A 20,512-nucleotide genomic window follows, 5' to 3' on the forward strand; every position below is an offset into this window, starting at 1 on the left:
AAAATTGAATTGTTTGTATTGTTCTTCCCAAAAAAAAAAATCTGAATTGTTTTTTTTTGGATAAATTTAATTTTATTACCCCAGGATGCAGAGTTCTTCTGCATAAAAATCCCAACAATGGGGTATACAAAATATTATCCCAACCTTGGGATAAAGGACTGCCTACTTATAACATAATTGGGTGGTCAACACCTCAACGATTACAAAGGTAAACATTAATATTATCTAATCTATTTATGTTCCTTCCGCTTTATTGGATACGTACAATCTCCTTAATAGAGTTCAGCATATCTTTCACACTTCTTTTGTTTCCTTGGAACAGTCTCTGTTTCTTTCCTCCCACAGTGAATAGATTAATGCGCACCAAGCAAGTTTCAAGATAGTAGTGAGTAGGGACTTACCTTTCCAATTACTACAGGCCCAATCTATCATGCTCACCCATCGTAATGGAGGAGTGAATACGCTGGTGAGGTTCAGGATATCATTCCACAAGGAAACTGCATGAGGGCATTCGCTGAACAAGTGGTCTATAGTCTCCGTAGCCTTATTGCATAGTATACATGAGTTGTTAGTAATAATTCCCATTCTAAGAAGCCTATCTTTAGCTGGAAGTCTGTCAAGAAGCGCCATCCATGTAATCATGCTATGTTTTGGAATGTGTAGTGGAAACCATATCAATTTTTGCCATGAGACTTTAGCTCCCTTAACCCGAAGTTCTTTCCATAAGTCATTTGTGTTTGTAGAGCCTGTAAATAAAATAGGGATGGCATTTTCCCTGAGTTTCAATAAGCGTCTGAAACACCAGCTGGAATTTGCAATATCTTTCATGGACATAAAGTCTTTATCCTTTATATCGTAGTTTTTGGTCCAAGCTACCCACAAAGATCCTTCTCCAGCAAGGATGTTCCTGATAAGTTGAATTATACATGTTTTATTCCATGTTTTGATATCTTTTAATCCGATTCCTCTTTCAAATTTGGCATGGCAAATTTTTTACCAGCTGACCTTTGCTCCAGTGGTTGTTTTATCAGTGGCTTTCCAGAAAATCTAGAGCAAAATTGTTCAATCCTGCTAATAATAGTCTGCGGCAGAATTAATTGTCTGCACCAGTAATTTGCTATACTGAAGATGACAGCTTTGATTAATTCTAATATGCATGAATACCTTAAGTGTTTTCCCGACCAATGATGAAGCTTTAATTTGATTTTTTCGATAAGAACTCGCAGTCCTTTTTAGTGAGTTTCCTTGTGACTAAAGGAACCCCCAGGTATCTTACTGGTAATCAACCATGTTTGAATCCTGTTGAGTGAAGACTATGGTCAAGATTTCTGATTGAGATTCCAGAAGTATATAGTTCACATTTGGCGGCATTAAGTTTAAGACCATATATTTCATAGAATTGGTCCAGGACGCTAATGACTCCACCAACATATTCGATGTTTCCTTTACAGAAGATTAGTAGGTCATCTGCAAAAGAAAGGTGTGTGAGGCCGATCTTTTTACATTTAGGATGGTATCCAAACAAACCTTTAGCAGCAACCATGTTGAGAATTCTAGAGAGCACATTCATTGCAAGAACAAATAGGATTGGAGAAAGGGGGTCACCTTGTCTAATTCCCCTTGCACCTTTGAAGAAGACAATCAAACTTCTATTAAAAGAAATGGAGTATCTTGCTTCAGAATAATAGGTTTCTATCCAACCAATGAAAGAATTAGGGAGCTGTAAAGCCTTTAGGATGGAAGAAATGAAACCCCAGCGAAGAGAGTCAAAAACCTTTTGTAGATCAATTTTCAAGGCACATCTTGGAGAGATAGATTTTCTTCCATATCCTCTCACAAGTTCTTGAGCAAGGAGGGTGTTGTCAACAATATTTCTTCCTTTGACAAAAGTTGATTGGTTGAGAGATATTATTCCTGGTAGTAATGTAGCCAACCTTTTGACTAAGATCTTTGTGATTGTTTTGTAAATTACAGAGCAACAGGAAATAGGCCGAAAGTCTCTAACATTATTGGGATTAGGGACTTTTGGAACCAACGCAATGGTAGTAGCATTGAACGTCGGAAGGATGAATGTCTCTTGAAAGAAGTATTTAATAGCTTTTACAACGTCATCTCCGACCACAGACCAGGATTTTTTTGAAAAAGATTGGAGTGAATCCATTAGGGCTTGGAGCTTTGTCATTGCTCTGGTTGAAAATTGATTCTTTAATCTCTTCACCTGCAACTTCCTTGACAATAGTAGAAGAATAATCCAATGCTAAATTAAATTGCATTAGATCTTTCAGAAGATTGGGATCACAGTTTTTTACCCTGGGGTCCATAGAGCCTAAAAGACCAGAGTAAAAATCAGTAACCTCGGAAGCCATTTCATCAAAAGATTCAAGCCTTCTACCTTGGTCATCAACCAGAATCCGGATGGTGTCTCTTTTGTGTTTTCCTAAGATAAATGAGTGGAAGAATTTTGTGTATTTGTCACCCTCCTTTAACCATTGGACTTTGGCCTTTTATTTTAAGAATATTATCTCTGATTCTTTAAGAGATAAGAGCTCATTCTGTAAAATCAACTATTTTCCTATAGTGCCTTGTCCACTTAGAGTTGATAGTTGAAGTTGTTCAAGATCTTTTTTCTTCTGACGCATCCGAGAGGAAATGTCACTATAACATTCCTTGTTCATGATTCTGAGGCATGATTTAAGACGTTTAAGCTTTAGGTAGAAACCTTCATCGAGTTTCCTTTGATGGGCGATTGCCATGATTGCTGAACTTCATTTAAGAAATTAGGATGAAGAGTCCAGAGGTTGAAAATTTTGAAAGGTTTTGGTCGGTCAACTTGAGTCTCTCTGCTGATCCAAACTAGTGCCATGCAGTGATCAGATGCGCCAGGTGCAAGGAATTCCACAAATGAGTTATAGAAAGTGTTTACCCATGTTGGATTGATAAGTACCCTATCAAGCTTCTTTGCAAGAAAAGTGTGTTGTTGTTTGTAACTCCATGTGAAAGATAAACCAAAGAAAGGATAGTCTTGCAGGTGGAGATATTGAGTGAAATCTTGAAAATCCTTCATGTCTGATGTTAATGATGGACCCATGAGCTCGTAGTCTGAGATTTCCTTCTGTTGCAATATGACGTTAAAGTCTCCTCCTATGATCCAAGGTAATGATCCGAAATATGTTTCCAATTCACGTAGGTGTTTCCAAAGATGTCTTCTAATTATACCATCATTGCTTGCTTAAATAGCTGTAATGATTAGGAGAACACCCTTAAAAAAGCCTCTGATGGTAATGGACTAAGTTGAAGCTTAGCGGAGAGAAATGTGTAAGCCTTTTTTCCAAAGAATCCAAATACTCCCATTTGAAGCAAATTCGTAGTTTGAACAGGTATTCCACTTCGTAAATTTGGAATTAAAAATTTCCACTGATTTCTCCAATTTGACATGGGTCTCCGGTAAACACAGTATGTCAATATTATTTTGATAAGCCCTTTGCAGGACTTTTCCTTGTTTTAGAGGATTATTTAATCCTATAATATTCCAGAAACTAATAATCATAGAGTAGGAGGGTCTGTTGCAACCCCATCAACATGACTTGTTGGACTTTTTGCATTTTCTAGGTGAGCTTTCTTTTTGAATTTGAGATAAGTAATCAAACCTGCTATACCTAGAGAGGTTGTTTGAATTCTCCTCCCTTGGTCTTCAATGATTGGTGGATTTTCATCCACTTGTTTGAGCAATTAAAATCTGTTTTGTGATCCGGTGAGTGATCCTTTTTCTTTTACTTTTGTTGGTCGTCCTCTTCCCCTTTTTGGAATTAAAATGTTGGCATTTTTTCGGTTGGCCCAAAAGAGTCGGTTCTTTCCGGCTCATGTCCAACTATTGATTCATTGAATGCACATGGCTTGTCAGCGTGATTATCTCGCTCCAATGTGGAAGGTAGGGACGAATTTAATTGATGCCCTCCTGAAGAAAAATAAATGTTTGTATTGCCCGTCCTTTTAGAAAAATAAATGTTTGTGCGAATGTAAATGATTTGAGTTTGAAAGAGTAAACTTATGTTTTTTTTCGTTTATTTATTTTTTTAGAAAATTATAATCATTTGACATTCATTTATAATTTTAATAGTGTATTTGATGAGTGTTTTATTTTGTTAATATTTTGTTATTAATTAAATTGTGTTATCTCCTTTTATAGTGCTAATTTGGGTTATTTTGATTTGAATTTGTGTAGGACTCTATTTTTCAGAAAATAACAATTAAAAGGTAAATTAAACAGATTTCCTACTTATTTGGGAAAATCGATGCTAACTCAAATTCAAAGGTCGATCTAAGCACAAACTCTAATTAAATATTCTAAGTACCAAGATCAAAGGAGGAAAGCAAGGGGAACCATAACTCTTTAGGAATTTAAAAGTTGTAATTGAATTCAAACATTTGAGACTTTATTAGAAATTTAGTTTGCATAGAATTTTTAATTAAAAATTTTAATATTTATTAATTACGATTTTTAGTTTTTTAGAATTAAGAGTTTGAATATTTTAAGAGTGTAATCACCATTTTTCAATCTACCTATATATTATTATTAATATTATTATATTATATATACTATTATTATTTATAAACAAATAACCCAATACATATATAACAAGCCGAAAAGAAAAAAGAAAAAATCGAGCCCCTTTACAAAATAAAACCCAGGCCCCTTTACAAAAACCCAGACCTGAAATACCCAAAATAGGACCCAACCCGGAGCCCAAACCCGACCCAGAGCCTACCCTAACCTAAACCTAACCCTAGTGCAACCATCCCCAATCACCCCATCAGTAGTCACTGATTTCTTCCCCCAATGCAAGAAGGTTGTTGTACACACGCCGCCACTACAACACGCCACCACCCTTCAACACTCTAGGCTACCTGCAGAAAACAGAATGCAATAAAACAAACTTGTAATTATTTTTTCCTCTGTAATGGGTATAAAACCCCAAGAATAAGTAGTGTACAAGGGCTGGTTCCCATTTTTTAAAAGCAATAAAAGACACGTTTCAAGGTATTAGTTTTGTTTTATGTTCTTTAAAGATTCGGATAAAAAGGTTTTTTTTAGTTTCAAACAACATAAAAAACCCTTTTTGTTTCGAATAACCAGTAAACAACAAGAGTAGAAAACCTATTTTTTAGTTTCGAGCAATAGTAAACAAAATAAAAGAAACTTTTTTAATTTCGAAATAAAACAACAACCAAGTCTTTTCACAGTAAAAAAAAAGAGAAAAAAAAGAAAGGAAAAGGGTAGATTCGAGTTTACTAAAGTCATAGGGGGCTTCGTCGGAGGTCATTAGAGTTGGGGAAACCGAAAGGTATAGGGAGGTTTTTCGGGGTCTTTAGGGAGTTATTTGGTATTTTTAGCTCAAATAGGGCCATAGGTTAGTATATCTGGTGTTTTGTGTCTTTTTTTTATGTTAGTTTAGGAGTTTCGACCGTCGCGTGTGGCAGTCGGAGCGGGGTGCGAGGCGATCGACCGAGGGAGAGAGGAGAAAGGGGAGAGGATATTTTATGTTTTTTTTTAGTTTTCAGTGTAAAATGAAAAAAGAAAAGAAAAATAGTATATATAAAGAGAGTTTATGGTAAAATCACGCTTAGGTCCCTCTAGGTTTAGTGTATTTTTATGATTTGGTCACCTGTATGGACCAAATTTGTTATTTTCCCTTTTCCTTGCATGTTATATAATTTTTGATATATTCACTGTTTAGTCCCTCTAACTTTAGCGTATTTTTGCATTTTGATTATCTATGAGGAGTGAAACTGTTATTTTCCATTTTCCTTGCATGTTATAATATTATTGGGTTATTTATTGTTTAGTTCCTATAACTTTAGCGTGTTTTTACACTTTGGTCATATGTAGTGATTGATTGATTTTATTTTAATTTGGTTGGACTAATTTTGTAATTTTCCTAATTTTTGTTTAATAGGGTATTTTAGGCTTATATAATAAGGATATTTTATTTTAGGTCCCTTAAACTTCCGCATGCTTTTACATTTTAATCACGTACCTATTTTTTTTGTTCAAATTTGGTCATTAAAATTTAATTCGTTTTAATTTATCCCTTATTACATGTTTAATTTGTTTTCTTTAATCCTCGTAATTTTATATTCATGTGATTTAATCCTCATTTTATTTTTCATTTCTTTGATGTTTTCTTATTTATTTTAATATATTTAATTGTGTTTGTTATTATAACTAATATTTCATAGTTTTTGGTTATTTAGTTTTTTAGATTTCTTCCTTAGATTAGGTTAATAAACCAAATCGAATCTAGTAATTAGGGCGACACCTTAATTTTAATTAGGGAGCAATTCGAACCGAGTTTTCGTATAAGATGCACGATTCCTCAAGTCGATTTTTCAAACTTTTAAATTGTTAATCATCGACTAATTTTCTAAAACTCTTTTAATTTAATCCCATAATTTCTAATAGGTTAATTTAGATATAATTTAGAAATTTGATTTGATTAGTCCTTAAATTTTAAGAGTTATTGATTTAGGCCCATGAACTTCTAGTCTCTTAGAACTAGATATTTTAGATCTTTGACCCCTTTTTATCCTTGAACTTTAATTAGACTTTTAAGATTAACATACTCAAATAGGTTAAATAGAGCCTCCACTTTTAGCTAGATTTTAATATGGTCCTCTTAATTTAGGAATAATTTGAGTCGGAACACGCCTAAATGCTCAAGGGACCATCTAGATTATTCAATTCTATAATTGATTAAAAATTAAATAGGGTTAATATTAGAACCTATATTTCTAGGTTTGTGCCTTTAGGTCCTTTTATTCTTATAATTTGACATTTTAGGATAGAGAAAGCCTTAATTTACCCTTAGCTTAATTAGGATGAATAAAAAATTTTTTGATTACATTTTATTTTTAAACCTAAGGCAATGTTAACTTATTAGGGAATTAATAGTATATATCCCGCAAGTATGCTCAGGAGGTGACTACTGGTGATTCCCAAAATAGGTCGACATCCTTTTCAAAATCGCATCATGATTTCTAAAATATTTAGACAATATTCAATTATTGGGCACAAAAGATGATCTCCTCCATTCATGCTAGGTGGTGAATGCTATCGGCCTTAATAAACAAATACCCTTTTCGACTTTGCACCCAAATGATTTTGAAATTAAATAAAGTTCAAACTCAAAATTTTCGATTCTAAATATAGGGTAATAAACTAGGTACCAATTTTTGGGATCTTGTGGGCGTGTTCATCCTTCCCCACGCGTAATCGACTCCCGAACTTGATTTCTGGATTTTCGCATACCTTAAAAATTGGTATTTTGATAAAAAGAAAATGTTTTGTTAAAATCATCTAGTTTTTATGGTGTCCTAATCGCACCATAAATGATTGGTGGTGAATCCTCACATTTCAAAAATTATTTTCAAAGAAAAACCCCCAAGTCGGTACGAGGTTTTCCCCGCTCGGACAGAAAACAGTGTCGACAGTTTGGCGACTCCGCTGGGGAAGCTTTGTTTTAAAAATAGCTTGAGAGTCGAGCCACGAGTTGTTTACCTATATTTAGGGTTTTGAAAATTATGAGTTCAATCTTATTTTAATTTACAGTTGATTATGTTATTCCAAAAGAAAAAAGATTTTCTCTATGGTTAATGCTTACAATTTCGTGAAAATTTTAAGGACTATTGTACATCATAGCTCTAGAAAGCATCCTAAGTTGCCTATCAAATATTGGATCATAGATAAGCTTTTAGTGGTGTGATCCTCTGAGTTGAATCTGATTTGTAAGTCTAGAATGGGCCAAAATCGAGGTCAACCCTAGAAGGTTGTATTGATGGCTTAGAAACCTTTGCTAAAACACAACCACATATAGAGAATTTAGCAAACCTACCCCGCTAGAGCCATGTGGATAACCTAGGAGAACTAGAATGCATGATGTTAGGATTTTAATTTTCTCTAGTGTGTTTTACGTTTGATTTCTTTAAATTTTTCTAGTCCACATTATTTATTCTTTGAATTCTTTGAACTAATCGAATGTTACTGACCCATCTCTTTGTTTTTTGATTGCATGTATCATTTTTATTTTCATTTCATAACATTGCATAGAAGCTATTGATTCCCAGATTAGCTGGTTACTATAAAAAGAGCTTAAGACATCAATGTTTTCGATAGGATCAAGAATTTGATAAATGTTCAGATATGGCCAGGGTATGGGAAAATATGGTTTGGGGATAGTAATACTACTGATGAAGAATCAGTGTTACCAAATAAGGTTATTATCAGTGTCAAGCAAGAACATTGGTCTGAGTTATCAAGAATATGAGCTATTTGGAATGGGACTGAGAATATGCTATTCATAGAAGCTTACAGGGACATAGTTGATCTATTGAGGGTATCGATAGATGTAGTAGTGATATAAGTTTTGGTTCAATATTGGAATCCTACTTACCATTGCTTCACCTTTGGCAAGATAGACATGACCCCAACCCTTGAACAGTACACTGCTTTGTTTAACATACCAAATGTCAAAAGGCACTCAGTTTGTTCTAAGGCGATCCGACCCAAAGGATTCGCAACCAAGATGGTTACTTTGATAGGAAAGACTAAAGATTGGGTCAAGGAATATATTTAGGATGATGTGATCTCATGGGCTCAACTAAAAAGTTTGATTTACGAGAAAACATCATCCAAGAGGAGGAGATATCACTTTGCACTCGCTTTGTATGGCTTGGTGGTTTTCTCGAGAAAGGAATATCAATTCAACATTGTCATAATTTATTTTTTTGAAATCATTTCTAGGAAAACAAATACCGCACCGACCATCCTAGCAGAAACATTCATGTCCTTGAACTAGTGTAGACGATCAGTTTACCAGTTGTGCCTCTCTATTCCTGGTATGGTGGTGGAGTCATTCTTGGATAATTGAAAAGGGATGGCCTCGAAAGCATCAATCATATTTCTCTCCTCTATTGGATTTCCTAGACAAGTGTCGAATTCCTGAGCCTCGTAAAAGAAAAGACTGGATTAAGGCCCTATGAAATATGAAAGACGTCGAGATAGTCTGGAGAGTTTATTGGTTGCCCAAGGAAGACATGCTATACAGATGCAGTAATGATAATTTTTTATGATGCACGAGCTGTGGTAAGTATTTGGTTATACCCTCTTGATAATACTTCGACAATTTAGTACCCGACATTTCGTACCAGCTACTTATGGGTTGAAGGACACATAATTTTCCTTTTCTACCATAAGTTATCAATATCGGATATCGAAGATTTACACTACCTGTAAAAAGCCCTATTTTATGAACTTCAAGATAATAGAGCCAGTAGTCATGCCAGCCTATGAGATTTGGAGATTAAGGAGAATCAACGATAATACCCTGAAACCTAACTTGGAAGATGGGTTGACCATGAAGGAACGATTAAAAAGTCTCACAACCGACGCCGAGCTTCTGAGAGAGGAAATCAGGTTGATGAATCTAAAAAAGGAATAGAAGTTTCTTAGACAAACGAACGATGTGTGAACTCATGCTAATTAAGCGAGAGGGGTTTAAACCAATTAACCAAGGAAAATGAGAAACTCCAAGAGAATTTTAATGCTTTGGACTGGGATTTAAGAGTCTTAGAGAATGACATGAAGGCCTAGGATTTACATCATACTGCTAAGGCTTTGAAGATGAAGCTCAATGGAGTGGAGAAGCATGAGAACAATCCACGAAGAAAAGAAGTGAGCCATGCAATATGCCCAGAGATTAAGGGTACAAAATAGCACAGAGGCGAGCTCAAATTGAACAACTAAAATCACGACTAATCAGTTTGGAGGAGGCTTTTCAGAACCCCTACAATAGCAATGGTATTTTTCTTCGCTGAGTTGAAAGGATGAGAGTTGATTTATTAATCTACTCGAGAGATGGGTAGGCAATAAAATAAAGCTTTAATGGTTAAGATTGTTGAGTTTGAAGCGATAATACAAAGATGCCATAAACGAATCCAATAATTCGAGGGAAGCCGACATGCGACTAGTCAAGAGCTGGGAATTGCACTATGTCAAGCTAAGGCTACCATTCAGATGTAGCTTAAAGCGAAGGAGAAGGCAATAGATCAGGCCAGTGGTGTTGCTCGACAAGTCTTTGAGTTATCTGAAGAAACGATGACCTTAAGAGTTTTTGTGAACCTGAAATGAAAAGAAGATTGGCGTATTATAGAGATGATGATAGAGCTCGAGAAATTAGGAGATGGGGCTAGATATTATATACAACTCTTTGTGGATGTACTTTCTTTTCCTGAAGTTCTTAGGCACTGTGTTGTTGAGAACTTTTTGAATGAACTAGTTATTTTGGAATCAATATCGTTTGCATTTGCATTTTCATGTTTTTTAATGTTTTAGTCTTAATGCATGAATTTTAACATTCATTAATTTTATAAGACATCGAATAATAAAATATAATTTTTTTATGATTTTTAGTGATCATGGCATACACCTCACACCCCTACGGTACTCGTAAGTCAACCAAAAAAATGGAAGAGAGACTAACCCGAATCGAGCAGAACCACAAGGACGCATAAGAGGAAATGAGAGAAAGACTAAGTAAAATTGAAGTAGAATCGCACCAAACTGGGTATGCATCTGACCCTCAGCGCCCATCGGGTTTTACACCAGATCTCCCGCATCCTCCAAGTTTTACACCTGTGCTCATTTCTATTTGATCTCCAATTCCATAAGATATTAGACCTATAATTTACGTGGAGAACCAAAAAAATGACACAGAGCCCTCTTTCCTAATGAACTACCCACCTTCTGCTAGGGTAAGTCCTGTCAAATTAGGCATAGAAGAGTTGTTGCCTGACTTTAATGAATTAGAAGAAAAAAAGAAGGCCAATAGTGATATAACCCAGAAACTGAAGAGTCTGGAGGAATGAGTGAGGTCGGTAGAAGTAGAACCATTTTATGGAATGGATACAAGGGAGCTAAGCTCAGTCCCTGATCTTATACGTCCCCCGAAGTTCAAAGTACCAGACTTTGAAAAGTACGATGGGCCCACCTGTCCTTATGCTCACCTCACTATGTACCGTAGAAGAATGGCAGGCTATACTGAGAATGAAAAGCTATTGACACATTATTTTCAGGATAGTTTGAATGGGTCAGCTGTGATGTGGTACAACCAGTTAACCAAATCCCTCGTTAAATCATGGAGGGATTTAGCCAGGGCATTTTTGGAGCAGTACTGCCACGTTACTGACTTAGTACCTGACAGATGGACAATGAAAAACATGGAGAAATAACACACAAAAAAATTTTAGCCAGTACGCCTAGAGGTGGCGTGATGTGGCAGCATGGGTGTAGCCCTCATTACTAGAAAATAAGGCTACTGTCATTTTCGTAAATACCTTGAAAGCGTTGTATCTTGGGTATATGTTAGGAAATGCAACAAAAATTTTTCTTAACCTGGTCATTTCAAGAAAATTGATTGAAAATGACATTAAGGGATGAGATGGGTAAAAAATCCTTATTATAAGAGGAAGGAAAATGTGGTGAATCACACAAACACTTACCACAAAAACCTCGTGGCTAGTGTTACGATTACCCAACCTAGGGTAGAAAAATTGAATACCCATGAGAACAGAGGACCAAGGAGGGTGACCACGAGGATGACCTTATCTCCTGTCCCAGTACTGTATTTAGATATATATGCCTCGTTATTTAAAGAAAATTTGATACGCCTCTATAAGTTGACCCCACTACAATCTCCTTACCTTTATTAGTATAATGTCAATGCCCACTATGAGTACCATATAGGGATCGTCGGGCATGACATCGAGAAATGCCTGACATTAAAAATGATTGTGCAAAATCTCATCAACACTAGAGACCTAGAGTTCAAAGCACCGGCTACAAACACTCATCCCTGTCTAATCATGGGGGCAGAGAGTCAATGTGATCGATGAAAGGGAAAATAAGACGATAAAAAGGGATGTATCATAACTCAAATCTCCTCTTAGTTGGGTTTTCAAGTAACTATATATACAACAGGAATGATTAAGGGTAGTCCCGAGTCGAAACCCATCAGACATAAAATGTATTGTGAGTATCACCAAAAAGAGGATCACGACATTCAAAATTGCTACGACTTTCAAGGATTACTTCAATAGATGATGAGCAATGGTAAAGTGTAATTCTTTAATAAAGAGAAGAGCCGACGAAAGATGGATATTTGTATGACGAATGGCTCTAACATGATACAAGGAACGAGGAAACCTGTGATTATCACCGTTAAACCAATAAACGAGAGCTGATCATCAACAATTCTTAAAGTTACTATTAAAACTTTGTCTCTCTTCCCATTGAAGGACACACGATAGGTCCCTTGGAGTTAAGCAGTAAATGTATCTATACTAGAGGGGTCGAGGTCTTCTAAAAGGATATGAGAGGAAAAGAAGTGACTCACGGAAGAAGTAAGTGAGGTGGGCTAATTTACGAGGAGTGAAAGATGTTACTCTCCCGAAACATCCACAAAGATAGAAAGGGTGAAAGCCAAATCCAAGGCAGTGTTAGTACCAAAAATTTTTAACGAAGAACCTCCACCAGTCATTAATGAGCCAAGGAATTAAGCTCAGTGTCATGAATTCCTGAGGTTCTTAAAGCATAGTGAATACAACATAGTAGAGCAGTTTCATAAGCAACATGCCAAAATCTCAATATTGGATTTGTTAATCAACTCAGAGGTGTATCATAATGCCTTGCTGAAAGTACTAACCTAGATATTTGTCAGTGAGAATATCTCAACACATAAGTTAAACCGAATCATGGGACATATAACTGCAGATAACTATATCACATTTACTAATGATATGTTATCAAAAGGAGGAATATAATCCATCAAGGTTTTAAAAATCATGACTCACTGCCACAACCATGTCTTACTAGGGGTTCTAATAGATAACATGTCTGCATTAAACGTGATGTCTTTGGTTAAGCAGTAAAGTATGCCCGTAGATAGCTCACACATGAGAGATTATCACGATATCATCAGAGCATTCGATAGAACCCTATTTGGTCATTAAGGAACATAATTCCATAAGATTTATTGCCTAAACTAAGTATATACTTATTAAATAAAATCAATTATAAAGTAATCTTTGATCACTAAAATTATAATAAATTTAATTTAATTACCAATTAGAATTTGATTTCAATATCTAAAAATCTACCACTTTAAACAAATTCCATTTGTGCATTGGTATTTAAGTCCTATGATAATTCCACACTCCATTTATCCCAAAATATTCTCACAACTTTCATACAAAATTATAACTACAACTAAAACCCTAAAAGTTAAAGATATTTAAAAAATTTACATCTTTCTAAAATAATTCTGACATGTTTCTAAAATTTATGACCTATGATAACTCTACACATAGTAGTAATATACACATCCTTTTACTTAATACTTTTGTATACATTGTCAAAACGGTCCTTAGCCTTCTTTTAAGGCTAGGCGAGGATCGAACCAACTTAATTTCAAAAGATCGAGTTTTGGAATACAAAATGATTTGGAGTCACCATCGACCTTTGAGTTAGGTAGGTCGAATACCTGTCGAGACGTTTCTTTGCCCGGTGACAGAGAGTGCAAATAGTACACCTCAAAGAGTGTAACTAGTCTCGAAAAAAGTAAGTGTTTATCCTCCTTGAATCAGATGAAACACCAAGTTGTAGAGTCGCCACCAATCTTTTAATTTGGTGAGATTGGTCAACACAATGTTATATTATAATAGTAAAATTCCTAAGAATAATATTAAAATAATACAACTCAGGTCTGCTTACCAGAAAAATGAGTTCGGGAGTCGGTTACGTATGGGGAAGGATTAGCACTCCCATAACGCCCAAAATTGGTACATGTGTTTATTAATTAAATGTCTTTGCAATAAATTATAAATTTGTATTTTTATATTTAAATTTACAAATAACTTAATATAAATAATTACTAAATAATATTTAATATAAATATAACTAGTCCTAATATAATATTTAATATTATAACTATATAGATCAGATTATATATTATCCTAATATATAAAAGTATATTAGTTTTATTGTAATAATTAATGATTAAAATATAAAATATTAATATTAATTACTATAATTCGAAATAATATTAAGTTAATGTACTAATAATGTAATTTATACTAAATTATTATATAGGTCGAAATGTAAACTATTAAATATATAAAGGACTAAATAAGGTATTTATCCTAAAATATATATACATATGCAACAATGATCAAAATATAAATAAATAAAGTTAAAGGACAAAATTAAAATGTATGAAACATGCTTTTGATGAATAAATTGAAAATTTACAAAATTACAGGAACCACAGGCACAATTTCCCCATACCCGAATTTATGCACAGGTCCCTCCCTAAAACGACACCGTTTAGGGAGGGGTATAAATAGGCCTAAAGAGGCTTAAAGCCTCATTTCTCCTTCTCTGTTTCTCTCTCTTAGAGAGAGAAGCTCTCGCTTCTCACTAGAATTCCCTCACCGAAGGGAATTCTTCCCCGGCCGGTAGCCGATTGCCACTGTATTTCGCCACTGTATTTCGCCACTGTATTTCGCCACTGTCGACCACCACACACGGTGGCCAAAAAATACCAAACTGCCTAGAAATGTTCCTCTCTTTCTCCTAAAGCCTAAACCGAGAGCTTTTTACCCTAAAAATCCCTTTATCGGAACAGATCTAAGGTTTATACCTTCGGTGTTTCATCTTCTCCAGTGGCGTGTGGAGGCGCGTAGATTCTCTGACGATGGTAAGGCTTCTTTCGCTCTCTTCTCATTATTTTTCTGGAATGTTTATTTATTATTGGGTGCTTGCTTGCTCTCTTTGCTCATTGTTTCTTCTCTTGTAGGATCACCCTATTTATAGGGTCCTTCGATGCTCTCTTTGGACCGGTTAAAAGGGTAAACTCCGGTGAGTCACCGGAGCTACGATGGTGACTTACCTTAGGGGTGGTGAGTTGTGCGTTGGAGAGTCTGGGTGCATTAAGATCTTGTGAATCCGGTGAGGACGTGGCAACTACGTGGCTATTGTTAGTTAGAGCATTCGGCGGTGGAGACATCATCATACTATGACGGCGGCCGGAATAGCCCTAGGGTTACAATTAGTACCTTAGGGTTTCTTCTGGTTACACTTGGGACCGTTGGATCTCTCTAGATCCAACGGCTGAGATCTGTGCGACGCTGGAACCTGTGTGAAAACCCTAGCAGCATTTGATTTTGCTTCTAGGCCTGTTGGGCTGTTTAGGTCAAGTCTAGGCCTGAACCGGGTCCTGATCTGCTAAAATTTACTTGTAATATGGTTGTTTGGATTGTAATCGGGTCTTGGGTTAAATCCATTTTTCATTTGGGCCTATAAAATTGTAACAATTAATTATAATATAATAATAATATATAATAATAATAATATATACTAATAATAATATAATATTTATAACAAATCGGGATTCGAATGAAAATGATTGTCGACAACTACCCCTCTTTACTTATTTTTGTGTTAACAAGAATAAAGCAAAGATAGAAAGACAAGAAGTTTTCGTCCAATTGGCTTTTTGATAAAAATTCGTTCCACTACTCTTTCATGGAGATAGAACTTTTGATCTGATCTTGCTTCACTACTCTTTTGTGAAGGCTTGAATTGGCATTGCTTCACTACTCTTTTATGAAGGCTTGAATTTGCATTGAAAGAATCTATTTCCACTACTCTTTCGTGGAGATCAGATTAACTTGTAAAGAATCTATTTCACTACTCTTCCGTGAAGATCAGATTGACTTTAGAAGAATTTGTTTCACTACTCTTCTGTGAAGATCAGACTCAAGATTGATTTGCTTCCACTGCTCTTTCAGGGAGATCAAATTTGCAACATTAGAAAGAAATTGTTCCACTACTCTTCTGTGGTTACTAGGCTCATACAATCTTTGGATATCCCTCTTTTTAGGGATTTTGAGTTGATTACTCCAATCTCGGGATTTTGAACTTTTGGTTTTCTTCTCGAAAAAACCTGCAGAGGTTTGTTATCGTGCATTTATGAAAGTCATGATCCTATTTATGCCTAAAATGTGTGTAACGATAAAATTTTGGGGTATTTTCTATTTCTTAGAACAATGCCTCTTTTGTCTCTCAATCTCATCATTAGTGCATAATCCTTTTATCCCAGTCGACCATCTTGATTCTTATTGGCCAAACCTATTTTTGTTCTTCTTGACTTCTATCAGTACAAATGACAAACCCTTCAATACAAATCTTTCAAAGTATCTGAACCTATTATGGACTTCAATGTATCATGTATCGTAGATTCTAACATTGCTAGCCTCAGAATATTTGCACTTTTCAAAAACGTTTTGTACAATAATACACCATGATTTTATGTACTTCAAATTAAACTACATATTTAAATTTTCAAAGCAAGATGCTTATAAAAAGAAGATAAGGTATCTCTTTATTAATGAAAAGATTTTACATGGAAAACTTTTATTTATAAAAGACAAAGTAGGCGTCCTCAAACACCAATAACACAAATGCTTTTGAACTGGTACGCCACAAAGTGATATGAGCATAATTTCGGCCAAAAGGATCTTGACATTATAATAAAGGTGTAGAATTCCTTCAAATATCACGAGATCTTAAATCATTCTTTATTTTCATGAAAAATACTTTTTCACCATATCAGAATATACTGGGTAAGATAATTTAGGTCCATCCATTTCAGTAAGGACTAAATCTCCTCCAGGAAAAACCCTTTTTACAATATAAGGTCTTTGCCAATTTGGCATCCACTTTCCTCGTTAATCCTTTTGAAAGGGTAAAATCCTTCTGAGCACAAGATCCCCTTCGTAAAATTCTCAGAGGTGAAATTTCTTATCATTTACTCGTATCATCCTCTTTTGTTACATCTGACCATGACAAATAGCTTTCATTCTCTTTTCTTCAATCAAATTCAGCTGGTTATATCTGGTTTGTACCCAATATGCCTCATCTAGTTTTACATCTAATTAAACTCTTAATGAAGGAATTTCTACCTCAATAGGTAAGTATGCTTCCATCTTATAGGCTAATGAAAACAGAGTTACCCCAGTCGATGTTCGTATTGAAGTTCGATAAGCCAACAGAGCAAATGGTAGTTTCTCATGCCAATCTTTATAAGTTTCAGTCATCTTCTCTATAAGCCTCTTGATATTCTTATAAGTGGTGGAATTATGATGCTTTATCTGGAATTGTTCACAAGCTGATTTCATCATCTTGATGTTTAAATTCAAAGCATTGTCAGTAATTATTCTTTCTGGCAAACCATATCGACAAATGGTCTCTTTTTTTCAAGAAATTACAAATTGTGTACTGAGTAATGTTCATATAAGAAGCTTCTTCTACCCATTTGGTAAAATAGTCTATTACTACTAGAATAAAGCGATGGCCATTTGAAGCTTTGGGGAAAATTTGTCCAATAACATCTATGCCCCACATAGAGAATGGCCAAGGAGCTATCATTACATGCAACGGGTGAGGAGGAGTATACCTCCTGTCTCCATAGATTTGAAACTTGTGACACTTTCGGGCATAATTAATGCAGTCAGTTTCCATAGTTGACCAATAGTATCCAAATCTCATAATTTGTCTAACCATTGTATGCCTAATAGCATGAGTACCACATACTCCTTCATGTACTTCTTCAAGAATTGATTTAGCTTCTTTAGTATCCACACATCTCAACAGGACTTGATACAGGCTCTTTTTATACAAAATTTCACCATCTAGTACATATCTCGATGCCATTCTTCGAACAATTCTCTTATCATTTTCAGTTACTTATTCAGGATAACTTTAATATATTATATATTGCAAGATATCATAGTACCAAGGTTTCTCTTCTTCTTCTTCAATGTTAAAACAATGAGTTGGATACTCATAAGTCTGCATTTCAATAGGTATCATGCTTGAATGCTTATTTACCTTAAATACAGTTGCCAAAGTTGCCAAGGCATCTGTCATTTGATTTTCTTCTCTGGGGATGTAATCGAAAGTCACTTCTTCAAATTCTTTGATGCGTTCCAGAACCAGTTTCTGATATTTTATAAGCTTGATATCTTTTGTATCCCATTCTCCTATAATTTGGTAAATTACTAGAGCTGAATCCCCATAAACCTTGAGCATTTTTACTTTACATTCGATGACTGCTCTAAGACCCAAAATACATGCCTCATACTCATCCATATTGTTTGTACAATCAAAATTAATCCGACTGGTAAACGGATAATGTTTTCCGTCTGGTGAGACTAAAATTGCCCCAATTCCATGCGCCAATGCATTTGAAGCACCATCAAAAGTCATCTTCCAATATTCATTAGTGGATGTAATTGATTCTCTTACTGAGATTTTTATCAAATCTTCATCAGGAAAATCAAAATCTATTGGCTCATATTCTTGAGAAGTTCTACTTGCAATAAATTCAGCTATTGCACTTCCTTTTACTGCTTTTTGACTGACATACTAGATATCAAATTCTGACAAAAAAATTTGCCAACGAGCTAATCTTCCAAATAATACAGGTACATCTATTAGATATTTCAAATGATTAAATCTGGATATAAGTCATGTAGTGCAATACAACATGTACTGCTTGAGCCTTCGAGTGCTTCATACCAAAGCACAACATAATTTCTCAATTAAAGAATATCTAGTTTCACATTCAGTGAATTTATTACTGAGATAATAAATAGCTCTTTCTTTCTTCTCAGTTTGATTGTGCTCTCCTAATACGCATCCAATTGAATTTTCCCAAACTGATAAATAAAGAATTAAGGGTTTTCCTAGGATGAGTATTACCAAGATTGGGGGTCCTTGATAGATATTTTTTAACTGTATCAAAGGCTTCTTAACATTCTTCATTCCATATCTCAGAATTACTCTTTCTAAGGAGGTGAAAAATAGGATCACATTTCTCAGTTATATGCGAAATAAATCGAGCTATATAATTCAGCGTTCCTAAAAATCCTCGAACCTCATTTTGTGTTTGAGGGGTGGAAAATCTTGAATAGCTTTAACTTTATCTGGGTCTATTTCAATTCCTTTTTGTCTTACGAAAAATCCCAAAAGTTTACCAGATGTCACTTCAAATTTACATTTACTTGGATTGAGCTTTAACTGACATTCCCTTAATCTTTGGAAAAGCTTTCTCAAATTCTCAACATGTTCTTCTTCTGACTTGGCTTTAATAATCATATCATCGACAACTTCTATTTCTTTATGCATCATGTCGTGAAATAATGTTACCATAGCCCTTTGATACGTTGCCCCTGCATTATTAAATTCAAATGGCATCACTTTGTAACAAAATGTTTCCTATAAGGTGACAAACATTGTTTTCACCATATCATCAGGGTACATTCTGATTTGATTATAGCCAGAGAAACCATCCATAAATAAGAATAGAGAATTTTTATCAGTATTGTCCACTAATGTATCTATGTGTGGCAAAGGAAAATTATCTTTTGGACTGGCTCTTTTAAGATCTCTGTCATCAACACACATATGGACTTTACCATCCTTCTTTGTTGCAGGGGCAATATTCGCTACCCATTCAGGGTACTTGGCTACTTTAAGAAATCTAGCATCAAATTTCTTTTTTACTTCTTCTTTGACTTTGAGTAAAATTTTGGGTTTCATTATTCTCAGCTTTTGTTGCAATGGCTTACATTCTGGTCTTATTGGTAACTTATGTACTACCAATTCCGTATCCAATCCTGGCATGTCTTTGTATGACCAAGAAAATACATCCTTGTACTCTTGTAGCAATTTAATCAAATTTTGAAGTCCTTTATCAGATAAAGTGGTGCCAATTTTTACATCATTCTTGTCCACATCAAACCCTAAATTTAAGATCTCAATAGGTTCCTTATACGGTAGAATTTTCTTATCCTCTTTTTCTACCATCTTTAACAGCTCAGAAGGTAAATCACACCCTTCACCATTATCATAACTCTCAAATTCCTCAGGACACATAGGCTGCTCGAAATTAATTTTCGGGTCAGTATCATCAACATCTATGTCATTGATATTTGAGTTCCTGAAAGAATAATAAAAAAGAGTATATATATATAATCATGAAAATGAACTTAAAATGATTGTCATTTAGAATTAATGTATCTTTTATCGAGAAAGAAAAAAACACATAGTTTAACCCTTTACACAAAATCAAAAGATTGCCTCAGTGTAAAGGAAACAGTGACAGTTCTGGTGTATTACTCTTAAAAAGACTTGAAAACTAAAGGTAATTCTTTCGCAGTCCAAGTATTTAACTCAAAGTCTGATGATGCGGGGTAAATGCCCATAGTGTTGGGATTTTTGGAAGCTCGAATCGACAACCGGAACGGTTTGCAAAGAGGGGTCGGAACGGTTTTGTGTTTAGGGAGTAAGGAAATTGAAAGATAGAAAATTGCACAACGATTTAGAGTGGTTCGACTT

At 34.9% G+C, this 20,512-nt stretch overlaps 1 protein-coding gene across 1 annotated transcript; it reads right to left on the reverse strand.

Annotated features, from left to right (window-relative positions):
- Positions 1 to 1,282: 1,282 nt before the first annotated feature.
- Positions 1,283 to 20,050, reverse strand: LOC120135691. Its single transcript, XM_039151920.1, has 4 exons — positions 19,591 to 20,050; positions 2,720 to 3,141; positions 2,310 to 2,501; positions 1,283 to 2,218 (listed from the first exon to the last, which is right to left on the reverse strand). The coding sequence occupies exons 1-4, from the start codon at positions 20,048 to 20,050 to the stop codon at positions 1,283 to 1,285; spliced, it is 2,010 nt and encodes a 669-aa protein (XP_039007851.1).
- Positions 20,051 to 20,512: the final 462 nt, after the last annotated feature.

Source organism: Hibiscus syriacus, unplaced genomic scaffold (assembly GCF_006381635.1).
Source record: "Hibiscus syriacus cultivar Baekdansim isolate YM2019G1 unplaced genomic scaffold, ASM638163v2 tig00110610_pilon, whole genome shotgun sequence".
NCBI classification, from domain to species: domain Eukaryota; kingdom Viridiplantae; phylum Streptophyta; class Magnoliopsida; order Malvales; family Malvaceae; genus Hibiscus; species Hibiscus syriacus.